Raw genomic sequence first — 14,880 nt, 5'->3', positions numbered from 1 at the left:
AAATAAATGACGAAAATGAAACTCGATTAATAGTTGAAGGGTAAAAAACTAAAAATACTCTTTTGCCATTTATTTTCTGAAATTGCATCGGGATTTTTGAAATCAAGAATCCGCCACCTGTCAAATGTGAGCACTAGTCGAATCCAACGCATGACCATCTCCGGGGTCCCACCAGGTCCTTATCTAGGTCCCACCAGGTCCTTATCTAGAATCTGAGAGTCTTCAAACATGGTTTCACGATCACGGCCTTCTTCTTCTTGCAAAATCCCCGATCGAGCTCAACGATTAGGGTTTTAATCGCGACGACCATGGCCACTACGACACCACTAATCCCGACCGAATCTTGACCGTCGTGATCAAACGGAAATGTCTTCGTCACCTTCATCGTCCTCCTCCGCTTTCTCTCTGATCTGCATCCTCCACTCCCTGATCGCCCTCACTACCGGGGTCCTCATGATGTTCCAGATGAAGGAAATCTACACCTTTACTCACGGGGTAGAAACCGCGACGAAACTGTTAGGCTCAACACCTCACGACCAGCTCCTGATCCGGACCTCCGATTCCTTTTCCGGGTTACTCCTGTTTGCTATTGGGTTTTTGATATTCATGGTCTCTTTCGTGAAGGATCGAGAGTTCCAGTCATTCTTCGCTAAGGGATGCACGATCCTCCATGTTTTCATGGCTCTTTGGAGGGTTTACTTTGAGAGGAGAGTCGAAGACTTGGCCTGGGATTGGTTGCGCCAGACAGTCGGGGATATGGTATTGGCTCTCTCGTGGGTTTTCTTTCTCGTCTACACATGGAGAGAAAAGTATGATTAATTATGTTTAAACTTTTAATTTCTATATTCGATTTTGAGTGTGTTTATTCTGTTCATTTTGCAGTTTAAGTTTGAGAAAAATACAGCAAGTTGATTCCACTTATAGTCATGAACAGAATTTATGTAAAGCTATATATTTTTGAGTTAACAGTGAATGCTAGTGCATAAACTGGGTTCTAGTAGCTGAGAGTTTGATGTTTTGGAGTTTGTTGAGAGGATATGTTTTGAATGCCTGAATAATATGGTTTGATGAGCCAAAACATGAGGATTTGTTGTTGAGGAAATATAATTTTTTGTTAAGTGAGTGTTTCTTACTTCTGGTGTAAGACTGCCTTTATGCATGTTGAAACTTTTCACTTACCTTAAGGTGTGCACGAATTCAAGTTGTTGTGAGACTAAATAATATAATTAAATCCTTTTTTGAAGCCTTGAATGGAGTTGAATTTTTGAATAGAATTGTGTCCTTAGGTTATCTTAGTTCTATTAAGATAGAAGGATTTCCTTAAAATTTTAAGGTTTGAATTTGATTCTTGCAAAGTTGATGGAGAGAAGCTGAGAAGGAAATGATGGTGAATATTAAGCATAGTATATTCGGTTCATTATAATATCTTAGGAACCATGGCCAATTAGAAGGTGACAAGGCGCAAGCAAATGGTCTAATGGGTTCTATAACAACTTTTAACTGTACAAGTGATGCTTAGAGGAAAAGGGTGATATTAAAACTCCATCTTTCACAATGCTATGCTGCTGGGTACACCTCTTCCTGTAACCCCTGGTTCAGAACTTGGCATGAGTAGCTCATACGGTGTAATCCCAGCTCCACATCTGTTCCTAAGGCTTGGATTGACATTTCTCCTCTTTCATGTCCATTGAAAATCTGTAGAATGCCTCAACGATCTCTGTGCCTTTGAACCAGGTCAAAAAATCTCTCCTATCTCCTAAATACTCCTCTTCAGGTGATTAGGTGAATGAGCTGAAAGAATATCAAGTGTAGAAATGAAATATGTTGTTTCTCGAAAACTTGGAAATGATGATATCAAGTATCCCTGCAGGTCTGTGATTAAATGAGCATAGTCGGGGTCATTCTCCTTTGGTACTAGCTGCATATGTGGAGGCCTTGATGGGATATATCCACCATAGGGATACTGCCCAAAGTTCAATGCTGCGTGTTGTGCTGATACAACCCAAATAATAGTAGAGTATGGAGGCGAGACCATTGGAGCTGAGATGAGAGCTTGGGCCACCAGTTAGCATGGTTAAGATCGTCATGGCCTACATTGATGTACTCTTTGTACCATGCCTGTAGCTCTATGTCACACTGAACTGAACCTGCTTCTGGGTAGTAGTAGTTGACATTGGTCTTAACCGATCTCTCAATAGAAGACCATATGAGATCATTAGCATACGGATAGTCTTCTATGAGTAGTCTAAGGGCATGGGATTGGGTTGGCTCTGGTTTTGCTAATCCTCTAAATGAAGCGGAGAAATATTCCCAGAAAAGGAAGGAACGGAAATTAGGAATTAGAAACTGTGATGTATTGAAACTCATAGTCGCTTGAATTCTGAAAAGAAGAAAAGGTAGATAAAGGATTTTGTTCAGAAACCATCTGATGAGGTCTGCAGGAAGACCCTCCTAGTCGAAGCGCCACCAATCACGCCGTAATCTCCATACAGTAATTCGCAGGAGAGGACTCTATGATTCCTCTAGCTTGGATGAGACCTTTGCGGTCTCTGCATTTACAGCCAAGGTACTTCACATGTGAGGATGGAGTCGCTTGTAAATTGGGAGCATTAGACTCGAATGCTGTTTTGCTGCTATGATGAATGGTTCCATGCACACATGAACTCACAACCTGTTCCACGATCAGTGAATCAACCTCATGAACATCACTTATTTCTCTTTGGTACTGTCATTCAGTAAGTCCACAGATAATTGCGCTTGTGTGTGGTTGTGATACAAGCATGCCAATGATGAATGAGCTGATGAGCACCGGCACCGTTGGAGGAAACATGGGCTTTGGCATGATGAGCTCCGGCATCATTGGAGGAAACATGGGCTTTGGCAGGTTGCTAAAGCCTCGTTGTTGTTGCATCCGCAAGAGGGGGTGAAAACTTGATTTGGTGGTGATGATCTTGCTCCCCTGGTGGAGGACTCAGCTCAACAGCAATAAGTTTCAAAGTTCCCAATGGGATCAAGAAGAATATTGTTTGAGTTGCCTAAACTTTTAGGGGTCTCAAAGCATTAATGCGGTTGAGGAATGGAAGATAGATGTCATGGTAGTCGAGTATAAATAGCTTCCTCTTTTCTAAAGGCTGATCAAGATATTCGAATCTAAGAGGTTAGAACTTCTATTATCTGTCTTTGCTGTTTTATGAAGACACTGCATCAACTGCGACAACTTCTAATAGGTAATTAACTTAGTTCTTTCATTCACTAAGGTGACATGGATCTGCATTCCTGTTTCACAGTCATTCCATTGAGAGGCCTACGATCTACTCTTCTTTGAGTGCTGAGTCTTGTGGACCATTGGGAGGGCATCCAGTTTGACAGCGTCTAGGATAGGGGTGCATTTCACCTCCCAAAGTTGGCCTAGCAAATTCAGCTCCTTTATCTGTGGATTATATTTGGTCAGATTGCAGCCTGAATCCTTTTCAATCACCTCTTAATTGCACTAGTTCCTTCTCTTACCCCTTGAACACCAGCTGATGTTCTATTCGGAAGGTATGCCTGAAAAATCCTAAGACTGGGGATGGGAGGGGCTGGAATGATTCCAGCCAATTCCATCCATCCCAGCCATTGACAGCACTTGATTGATAAGGTAATTAAGTGCAATCAATGATGATGCAATGGCTGTGATGGGTGGAATTGGCTGGAATCATTCCAGCCACACCCATCCCCTAAGACTGATTTCATTCCAGCCACACCCATCCCCTAAGACTGATTTCGAGAGACAGTTGCTACCATTTTTGACTCTTGCTTTGTTTGAGTATTTATCTTTTCTTTTTTTGTACGTTTCTCTTTTATTTGTGAGCCAGAATTACCTTGTTAGCGAAGAATACTCTCGTTTGGGCATAAATATTATCTGGTCGGACCCAAGATTGCAGGAAATATAAACTAGTGCTTCAATGGAGAGGCTCTCCAAGTAGAACTCATTGTGATATTTGTTAGTCACTGTTATGTTGACTTCATAAGTGGCTCTCTCTGCAACAAATTTTGTGGTCTTTTGCATTCTAACATGGCTTCGTTGCTCCATTTTGGCTTCCATTGTTCCTTCAAAAAAGTCGAGAAATTGAAGGGTTAAGAAGAAAGAAAAAAATAATTGCAAGACTTCGTAATTCCATCTACATTTGTCAGCAATGGTAAACTCAATATTACTTGCCCGTCAAGAAGTAATGCGTGCTTGGAATCTTGAATCAATGTCATATTTCCGTTGAATTTAAAAAAATAAAAAAAACCATTTTTGCTCAAGCAAAGAGCAGTAATTATATCAAATCTATATTTTCCAAAACCCAAGAGAATCAATTATAGGATCCTAATTTATTACAGGGAAAAAAAAAACAACTGCCAACATCAATGAAGAGAATACTATTCGGCATAGTGAATGGGTCGAGAAAAATATAAAGCCCAAGATTCAAACTATGCCGCAAAAGCTTTAGGATACATGCAATCAAAACTCTCACACACGAAGGAAAAGAGAGGAAACGTAAAGAAAACTAGAACATAATTTGGGAGACAACTCCATGCTCGGGGAACCAAAAGAAATGTAGCAGGAAACAGTTAACAATCAGTATCGAACGACATCCTGCAGGCAATCATAGAAGTGCGCAATCTCAATCTTCTCTTTACCCGAGTATATTGCCTCAGCATCCCCACCTTGCTGTCCCTGGGCTGCCATCTCGATTAACATATACAGCTTCTTGATTGGCATCTATCAAGAGACATCAAAACAAATTGTTAGATTGAGAACCGAAGCACAAGCATGTTACTGTGAAACAATTCATAAGCATGTCACCGTGAATTCCATCATCTCCTTAAAATCATCAAGGCTTTACATATAGTAATAGCACTAGGAGCAGGAGAATGAAGGTGGGGGGGGGGGGGGGGGCAAGTATTCACTGGTTAACAAAATTTAAGCTTACATCATTTAGTGCCTCTGCAGCAGCAGCAGCATCTTCCTCAGCAAAAACATTCAGTTGTTCCAATACCTGGAAGGCAAAAACAGAAGATTTTACATAAGTTTAGACTTACAGAGAATGTATGGCATCCATAAATCAGTCAGATTAGCAGATCATATCTGATGAAATAATCAATTAATTAATTACAAGCAACTTCTCCCCCACTTAACCGCATGCTACAAACAAGATAGTGTCTAAAATCAATGTCTTACTAAAGGAGTATAGTTCTAATACAATAACTTTCTTTAAATATGAAAGTAGTAGAACCATTACAATTTCCTAAAGTGGATAGGCACTGCCTCTTTCAATAGAAGATAAATGCAGTGTAAGTTCATCATTCTAGTGGCATTTAAGCACAAATCCAATTTATCGTTTCAATAGAGAGACTGATGTTTCAAGCTGCACCCAGTTGACATTGAAGAGGTGCTGGACCACATTTCTAGGAAAATAAGTAAACTTTCCTCAATCAGTTAAAAGCAAAGGCATTACCACTTATGCAGACCAATCCCAACTCCCTAGGCTACATATACAAAAGAACAAAAAAATAATGCACATTTATTAAACTGTACTAACTTAAATGCACCATTTATTAGACTGTACTAACTTCTTTGAAACATGCAGTCCCAGAATTACCAAGGTAATTTTGACAGTGACAACCAAATGACAGGTGGAGCAAAAAAAAAGTACGCCAAAAAATCAAAAATAAAAATTTTATTCGAAGTAGCTGAACATTTTCCGTGCTTATGTTCTCCCTCCCCCTTCCTTTCTGTCTGGTTCAATAATCTTTGCTAATGCCAGGACGGCTTAAGAGTAAATGCCATAACAAAAAAAGAAAAGGAAAAGGAAAGGTAACAGCCAACAAAGAAATGAGAAACAATGATATTGAGACAGGAATTTGCCTTCTTTGCGTCCTCTGTCTTCAATGTGGGAACATGATAAGTCACAGAGAAAACATCACAAAAACCAATTGAATCTAAGAAGCTCACTTCACTAGTTGTACCCATCACCAGAAGTTTCTTTCCCTGAAAAGATATTTTAAAAAAAAAGTTGGTAAGAAGTAACAACTAAAGCTTAACAACATCAGTTAAAGTACAAGACATGATAAGTAAACAAGAATAAAGGCGAAAGGCAGATCCACCAAAAAAATCCAAAACCATGACATTGTTTTTAGGGTATAGGAAAAAAAACAACAGTAAACAATTAATCTGGTTAACGTTTTGATATCACTACTGTTGCAAAATTGTTAATTTCACACTTCCATTGAAGAAATGTAAGTGTAACCAGTAGGCATGAAGTGCTTCACAGAATTTACAGATTGAGATAATGAGAATAGGATTGGAATGGTAGTTTAATTGATCTAGAGATTATTCTATTGTTCGGTTGTTCCAAAGCCCTAACCTAACTAATTTTTGGTCAGTCGTATATCCTTAATGGTTTTTTTCCCCCTGAACAGCAAGCATACTCACAATTATTTCGTTATCATAATTGCTTCCACAAGTTCATTAAGGAGAAGTTTGTTAAGTGGACTCAAAATTTAAAATACTTGAACCAACTCAAACAAGGGACAAAAGGAACACCTTAGGGGGGAGACGCTTGAGGAGGACCAACAATGTTTGAGAAATTAAATTTGAAAAACGAGGCCCAATAGCAACATACTCCAGTAATCTGCAACGTGATTCAAAAAGAAAAATCAGTGACACATTTTAATTACTTGACAGGACAAGGGCTTAAATCAGTATGCAACTTTACAGAATTCACCACAGTGGTACCTTTCAATATCATCAAGAATAATTATGCTCAACGGTGACTTGTATGCATCCTCAAACACCTAACAAAACAACAAGTTATACGAGTTTAAGAGCTTTGCCAGCCAAAAAAATTTAACTAGCCACATAAGAAATAGATTCTCAAACTCATCATATCCTGCAGAGACACCATATATTGAGAGAAAATTCAGACCAAAAATGATTAACAGAGAGAGACTACGTTTCCTCATAAACTTTATGTATAAGGTCACCAAATTCTTATCATTCACAAACCTTGACAATTTGTGCACATTTCGTGCTCTCGTGAAGACCAATCATTGTTTCAGCAGATACCTACCAAATAAGAAATTCGTTGGAAATCAAATATAGGAAAGGAAACAAAAGTACATACATAACATATACATATCAGAAATCAGCTTACAATCTTGACATATGGAAAATCACTGTCGATGCCAACTGTAGCAGCTAATGCAGTTTTGCCACTGTCCAAACAAATAAAATTCATAAATTTGTAAACTAAAACTTCTTGTTTCGTTGGGAAAGAAATGTGAGGGTGCATACCTGCCACTCGGTCCCTCCAAAAGGCAAGTTACAAGTGGACTTCCTTTACTTAATTTAACCTGTTCCACTAGTAGCATAGATCTTTGATATATGTGTTTGTGTCGATCGCCACAATCAACCATGCCATTGAGTCTACAAGTCATATCATAGAGCATTTTAGATAACAAATATCCTACCAAGAAAGTTGATAGGTGGTTCATTCATCTGAAATTCGATAAAACATAAGCAGGAATATTTTCTTGGAGTGAAGATGGCAAACATTCAAGTAGTTGAATATTTTTCATCCAGGAATAATTTCTTGGAGTAAGGGGAAACCAAGATTCACGCTCCTGTGTCATGGTTAGTGTCTTGCAAGCCTACTTATAGTATAAGCACGTGATAAATGTAACTAGATTAAAAAAAATTCAAACTACTAAAGAACTAAACTGCTTTTAGCTCTACCTGCATCGTTCAAGGTCATCAGTGGAGGCTCCAAATGCAGGAATAACTTCTTGTATGGCAGTTAGAAAACCATCCATCGTAACTTTAATGCTCTCCTCATCTATTGGCTTTGTGAGATTGTCCATACTTAGTTGACTATTAAGAGCATATGATACTGCACTTTTTACAACACCTTCAAGCTCTGCGCCACTGTAATTTTTTGTGCGAGCAGCTGTACACAAATAAAACATATTTGTATATGTACCAAAAACCATCCTCCCCCCTCACAAATACAGAAAAACAGCTCAAATAGTTGTCAACATTTTAAAAGTCCTCATGCTCAAACAGAACGTAACCAAAAGATATTCAAGTACTCCTTGAAGATTATTCTACAAGTATCGAACAGTTATTTCTCAAAAAAAAGGAACATCTTTGGTTTCAGTGGTGGACACGGTAAATATGGGGATTGATCAAATAATATCACAAAATCTGCATTTAGGAGGTCTAACGACAGTATTCTAACTTGCATCACCACAATATAAAAACATATAGAGACCAAGTTCAGCATATAAAACTACTGAATTGATAAACAAGGGAAAAAATCTAATCCAATTGTAAACAGAATTTGTAAAAGGTTACAAATTCCAAAAGAATGTGAAGTTAATATGCATACCAATCTCTTGAAGGTTCACATCAGGAGCAAGAAAAGAATTCTCTTTCATCTTATTTGTATGAATTTGGAGAATCTGTAAGCGACCATTTTCATCAGGAAGACTTATCTCAATTTGAACCTCCAATCGTCCTGGTCTGCAATCAGCAAATGAATTTAAACGGTTAAAAGAAATATATTGAAGGGAGGTTGCTAACAGTAACTTTTCCAACCTCATCAGCAAGTTTGTTCATCAACGACCATCCAAACAACAGAAAAAAACGATATAAACCATTCCACTATATTCAATATCTATATCTGTGCGTAAATATTCCCAGCAACACATTATTAGTATCTCTTAAAGGTAAAAAATGCACACAGATAATTATATGTCATATTAAAGAATCCTAAACAACTTTCAATAATTGGTGGAGAAAAGGAGGGACAGAGAGCAAGACCTCATAAGGGCTTCATCGAGCAAATCCTTTCTGTTGGTCATTCCAATAAGTAAAACATTATTTAGAGATTCAACACCATCTATCTGAAAAGTAAGATATCACTTAGTAAACCAGATGATCTCTTTCATATGAAATTCAGAGAACTACATACATATGTGCATAATAATAATATACACGACGAAGGGGATGGAAGCTGTACAGGTCTCAGCAAGAATTAGAAACTGTAAACTCTTGACTAACCTTTGTAAGCAGTTGGTTCACAATGCTATCATGAACACCTGTACCATCTCTAGTCGACCCTCTTGACTACAAAGGCATAACAAAAGCGTTCATAATGTTATATTGATAGTACCAAAAGTAGGGTTATGGAACCAAACAACATCAATCCAATGAGAATGTACACTAACGAACATAGTTTTATCAGCAGAACATATTATCTAGGCCTTAGGTAGAAATAAATTATTCCGCAACTTGAATGTGTGCAAATAAAACTCAAGTAGATAGTCCAGTTATGAAGTAAAAAGGAAACAGAAATCCAGCTTGAGCATTCTGTTTCACAAGAACCACCACCATATCATCAATTGATCGAGCATGAGTCTCATATATTAAAAGCATAAATCCAATAAGAGTCTCATATACTCTAACCCTTTTCCAAACTGGTAGGGGCAACTCAATCAGCTTCTGGAATGATTGTTGGGCAGGAGACACATCAATTAGGGATTCTTTTCCCAACTTATACACTCTAGCTCTTCTAAAGGAGGCCTCCATCAGCCAGCTATATCAATTTTCATGTCTTGGAATATTAGCTTCATTCGTGGTGCGCAAGATTGGGAAGTGGAGATGTTCACAAATTTCAGGAGCTTCGTTTATAATGCAAAAATCAATCCAACGGTCGAGGACAAAATCTGTTGGAAGGTAACAAAAAACAATTTGTTCTCCGTGAGCTCTTTTTATAGGGAGCTTCTAAAGGATAAGCTGCACTTTGGGAACTCTCACTTTCCTTGGCAATGGTTCTGGAAATCTAAGGCTCCTCCTAAATGTGCTTTCTTTTTGTTGGGAGGTTGTTTGGGGTAGAATCCTAACAATGGACAACTTCCAGAGTGGCTATTTTCTAGTGAATAGATGCTGTCTTTGCAAGGCAGGTCTGGAATCAATTAATCATATTTCCTTGCACTGCCCGTGGTCTGCAAAAATTTGGGCAACTGCTCTGATGATGCTTGGCTTTTCTTGGGTCTACAGGCAGGGACAAAGAATTAGTAGCTTGGAAGTCTACAGGTAGGGACAAACATCAAAGGAGCTTCATTCAACTGGTTCCAATGTCTGTGATGTGGATGATTTGGCTTGAAAGGAATAACAGAGTTTTCAACAAGAAGGAATCCTCGATAGACGCCCTCATAGATAGCTGGTTTGATTGCCTTAGGTTTTGGTGTTCATCTTTATATTTTTGATCATATGAATCTCTCCCCTTTGTATTCTGTTGGGTTGCACCCCCTTGGTGCTCGAATAAAAAAAAATTCCATTCAAAAAAATAAATAAAGTCTCTCATATATCAATTGATTGAGCATGAGTCTCATATATCGCCAAGTGCACTTCCAATAGATTAAAATGGTGATTAATTATCAGTAAAAATCAAAAGTATGAAACTGTTTTTCTTTTCTTTCAACTCCACATCACCATAGCTACAAGTTCATTGATGTACATATGTTAAAATCATTTGTTATCCCCTAATAAAATGTCCAAAAAGACGAATAGATTTAATAAGAAACAGTTTTCAAGGGTACCACTAAAAAATATGTTTAATATAATAGGAAACATCAAAATTTTGTGAACAATTGATGCCACGAGAGAATAATAATGGGAAAAGGAGCTGTGACATTATAATGATGTAAGATCATTTCACTTCAAAAGAGATGCCAACTACATGTTTAAAAAAAAGATCATCAAAATACGAACAAAAAAATAGACGAAGAAACCCAAGTCAATTTTGTTGGACATCATAGGCAACAAAATGGAGGCACTCTCAATCAGTTGCAAGCGAAAAAAGAGCATCAATAGAGTTAATTATCATACCTTACAAATGGCATCAATTTCATCAAAAATAATGACATGCAAATCACTCTGGTCCCCTGAAGAATAAAGAGGACGGTGATAGCGTTAGTATGTTACAGAAAGACACGAGTATAATTGGCACATATAAGTCCTTTACCGTGTGCCCTTTGGTCATTCTCAGCGTCAGCAAACAGATCCCGAACGTTCTTCTCAGTCTCACCAACAAATTTACTCAAGACTTCGGGGCCATTGACAATCTAGTCAAGTTAAAAAAATATCACTGCTTAATAATTATGAATATTAGACAAATAGATAATATTCATCAAAAACACGTGGACAAAACAGGGATAACCAATGTAGACCTCTTTCAAACAACTTTAGAGCACTGAAAATAATGGTCTCTGGTAACAACTCAGTATGGAAAGGTGTGACCCCACACATTTCAGCAAGTAAAAAGATTTCAAAACAAATGATCTGAAATCAAAACAGTAAGAGAAGATCCAGAAACTTGAGCCAGTACCACTGGAGCTACTACAGAAGGAAATCATAGCTACATGTGGAGAAAAAATTTTAAAAACAAACACTGGCACACAGAAAAGAAAGGAATCAATGAGCTTGGAATAATCCCATCTTTGATCACTATTCCAAAGCATACTAAATGACAACTCCAAAGCATTATATTTCAAATCCAACCATTACTGGGAATCATTGGAGGAAAACACAATTTCTAAAAGCCAATATCTAACCACCTGACCTAGAAAATTATTCTCAAGATATTAATACATTATTGTGATATAATCTATGGATGCATGTATGAGAATATGAATAACCAAAAAAGGACAGTCAAATATGCTCATCTTTAATCGAGAGCATGAATTACCAAAATATAATGTAAGTATGAACGTCCACTCAGACACACTTTACTATTATAAATGGTAGGATGTCACGTATTTCGTACCTTAGGTTCTCTGCCATTCAACATTTTTCCAATTTGACGAGCCATGAGGGTTTTGCCAGTACCGGGAGGCCCATAAAGCAACATGCCTTTCACATGCTTAATCCCCAACCTGGAACATCATATCCAATAAAGCACAAGTATAAAGATAAACCAATAATTTTGTAACTCAAAGAATTAATTTAATTACTTATTTGTCACGTGGGGAGGAAATACACGAGAGGCAAAAGCTCTTCGAAATATATCTGCAAACTCTGCGCTTAAACCACCTATACCCAATGACTGAAGATTGAACTCCTTTTGCCTAAAGATGTTGCTACTGGCAGCTTCGCGTTGATTAACAATCTGCATGCCACAATACAAATTAAAAGAAATACATAAAGGTTGCCAAAAGGTCTATGACTAACAACAAAAACAAATATAGTTTCATTTGTTATCAAGAAAGTTATTAAAAAAAAAAGGCGGTCTCATGATAAGGGCTTGGTAATATAACCTTTATTCCACTCGCATTTGATGTTTCAAAGACAAAATATGTATCGCTTGAAATCATGCCTCTTTCAGGAGAATTAGACTTTTCTTGCCCCTCTATGACAGCTTGGTTCACCGTAAAAATATAATTATTTCCATGATACTCAAACGACACTCTTTGCCCTGCTGTCATAACCTGGGAAAAAAGTTCCATGACACAAACAGATATGGCCCCAAAAAGAACAATAAAGAAGATGCAGAATTCATTGTAGGCAGAGATTGGTACCAACCTGATCAACAAATCTCCTTCTAAGTTGGTTGGCCAGGAGAATAGCATCGACCTGCAAAATAACATCAATTTATTTTTACCTCATCAACTCCTCCCAGCCTCACAAAGAAGTGCAAATTTTAAAGCACCGAGGGCAGAGAGGCTTCCAATCTCTATACCTGTTCACTTTTAGTACCCTTCTTCACAAATTCCAACTCAAGTGACATCATTGCAAGGTTAAAGTCATCAGGAGGGTTGAATCTGAAAATATCATATGATAATCAGAAAGCACCCAAAATGTATGACAAGAAGATGTAAAGTAAAACGGGAATACCTGCTCACGTTAACCTGGTCACCAGTAGACACTCTTGCGTTCCGACGTTGAATAGCATTTAGAGCAATTTGATCACCATTTATGCTTTCATGGGGAGTTCATTTTAGTTAAGGCCACAAAAACGTTATATCACTTAGTTTCGATATTTCACATCTCATAAAGTAATTACTATAAACAGCATTGGTTCGCAATGACAAACAATATGATTCAAAGCATCAAAGCACTTCAACGTCATAAATCATATGCGTTGAGAACGAAATCAGTCAACATCGCCTTATGTGCTCAATATAAGAATCATGATTTACCAAAAAGAAAAAAAATTCAAATAGAGTAGGTTCTAAACCTACAAGGAAGCTAGTGGCAATTGCCGAGTATTACACTTCTCTGGAGTTCAGCTTATTCCTATGTCAGTTATGTGGCTGATTTGGAAAGAAAGGAACAACAGAATTTTTGAAAACAAGGATTCCTCCCTAGACTTTTTTATTGTAAACTGGTTTGAGTGCCTAAAATTCTGGAGACTGTCTTTCCCTAGAAATGTTTTTGATCTTATTAACTGCTCCTCCTTGGTGTAATTGTGGGTTGCGCCCCTTCGGTGCTTTAATAAATTTTTTCTATTCAAAAAAAAAAACACTTCTCTGGAGTTCACTGTAGATTGTAAAATATATTGCAATCACATCACAAATCTATGAGATATTCAGATATCCCAACTCCTACATGAGTACACCATAGCTAGTACATGCTATGATTCTCCAAAAAACAAGATACATACAAATTAAAGGAAGATATAGATATCAAAATCAAGCAATTCCGCAGCAGTCATGGAAATTATTTTCAATCAATTATGTCTGATCATACAATTCTATATTTCAGCAAACATTGCACCAGCTAAAACAGTAAAAGAAAAAATAAATAAGGACTCAACAAACAAACTTGAAAATACACAAATACTTTTTCAATTCATATGCGATCGACGAATCAGATGCTAATGGCAATGAAAGAGACGAATGTTAGTAAGGATATGCAAGAGAGAGAACGTGGGCGTCCCCAACCAAAGCGAGGTAGATTTTGGAGCCAGGGACGGCGAAGTTTTGGAGAACAGACTGCGAGACATAGGCTAGATTGGTGAGGGCGAGATCTGCCCCAGGTGTGGAGGTGACGATCATCTTCGCGGACGCAGAGGACTGGAAACCGAACCTACTCGCCATCTCTGATGAGATCTGTTAGGGTTTTGCTTCGGGTCGAAGGAATTGGCAAATGAGAAGAAAGGGAGAGCGTGGCGGTTGTATGGCGATTTATTAACATATATAGTTTGTAGTATTTGTCATGCTTAACAAAATAAATAAATAAATAAATGTAATAAAATAAAAGGTGGTGTTGAATATTTCACCTTAAATTCGATTTCTTACACAAATCCCTTCCTTTACATGCCGGCTTATTAGGGGCTCCATGTTGTCAACGCCCAAAAATCTTTTTTTTTCCCTTTAATTGCCTTTATTAATAATCAAATAATTAGTATTGAAAATAAATAATAGGCATATAAACGAAAACAATCTCCATTACTTTGATTCTTCAAAAGGAAAAATCAATAATTTATATGAAAGAATTAGAGTTTTCTACCCCGCTCACCATTTGATAGAGTTTATATTTGAGAGAAATAAACTAGTTTATAAATGGTGAAAAATAATTTAGCTTATAAGCGCTTACGTGTTTCGTAATATTTCTAAAGTTGATCGAGTTTATATTAATTGCAATAAGTGAATGAAAAGCGTATAAATTTCAATAAATTCCTAAGACGAGCTTAAGCTAACTTATAAATTAATTTATTTTAGTCGTTGATTGAGTAGGATCGGGGAGTGCCAACGGGTTAGTGCACCAGCTATTAACCAGTTCAATATTTGAACGGTAGAATCTAAATGTTATGATATGATGATCATAATTTTACTTAATAAAAAAGAATA

At 37.4% G+C, this 14,880-nt stretch overlaps 2 protein-coding genes and 1 pseudogene across 2 annotated transcripts; 1 reads left to right on the top strand and 2 right to left on the bottom strand.

Moving 5' to 3' along the window:
• Positions 1–219: 219 nt before the first annotated feature.
• LOC119988396 lies at positions 220–1,005 on the top strand. Its single transcript, XM_038833416.1, has one exon. It carries the CDS (start codon positions 367–369, stop codon positions 817–819), a length of 453 nt encoding a protein of 150 aa, XP_038689344.1. The 5' UTR covers positions 220–366; the 3' UTR covers positions 820–1,005.
• Positions 1,006–1,264: 259 nt separating this feature from the next.
• Positions 1,265–3,686, bottom strand: LOC119988395 (annotated as a pseudogene).
• A 603-nt stretch (positions 3,687–4,289) lies between these two features.
• Positions 4,290–14,209, bottom strand: LOC119988394 (vesicle-fusing ATPase). Its single transcript, XM_038833415.1, has 21 exons — positions 13,943–14,209; positions 12,923–13,018; positions 12,768–12,849; positions 12,611–12,661; positions 12,346–12,516; positions 12,043–12,197; positions 11,856–11,964; positions 11,055–11,154; positions 10,919–10,974; positions 9,089–9,154; positions 8,849–8,931; positions 8,415–8,548; positions 7,763–7,973; positions 7,322–7,453; positions 7,182–7,242; positions 7,034–7,093; positions 6,764–6,822; positions 6,572–6,659; positions 5,894–6,016; positions 4,959–5,024; positions 4,290–4,747 (listed from the first exon to the last, which is right to left on the bottom strand). The coding sequence occupies exons 1-21, from the start codon at positions 14,125–14,127 to the stop codon at positions 4,604–4,606; spliced, it is 2,232 nt and encodes a 743-aa protein (XP_038689343.1). The 5' UTR covers positions 14,128–14,209; the 3' UTR covers positions 4,290–4,603.
• Between the last annotated feature and the right edge of the window lie 671 nt (positions 14,210–14,880).

The sequence above is a fragment of the Tripterygium wilfordii genome, chromosome 21, assembly GCF_013401445.1.
Source record: "Tripterygium wilfordii isolate XIE 37 chromosome 21, ASM1340144v1, whole genome shotgun sequence".
Classification (NCBI taxonomy): Eukaryota; Viridiplantae; Streptophyta; class Magnoliopsida; order Celastrales; family Celastraceae; genus Tripterygium; species Tripterygium wilfordii.
This window is presented reverse-complemented; position numbering and strand designations above follow the sequence as displayed.

Coding starts and splice junctions, on each gene's coding strand:
- LOC119988396 (XM_038833416.1), top strand. CDS start 367: ATGTCTTCGTCACCTTCATCGTCCTCCTCCGCTTTCTCTCTGATCTGC.
- LOC119988394 (XM_038833415.1), bottom strand. CDS start 14,127: ATGGCGAGTAGGTTCGGTTTCCAGTCCTCTGCGTCCGCGAAGATGATC. Junction 8,549..8,848: donor CTCGATGAAGCCCTTATGAG/GTCTTGCTCTCT, acceptor TGCTGATTGCAG/ACCAGGACGATTGGAGGTTC. Junction 6,660..6,763: donor ATTCTTGATGATATTGAAAG/GTACCACTGTGG, acceptor ATCACGTTGCAG/ATTACTGGAGTATGTTGCTA.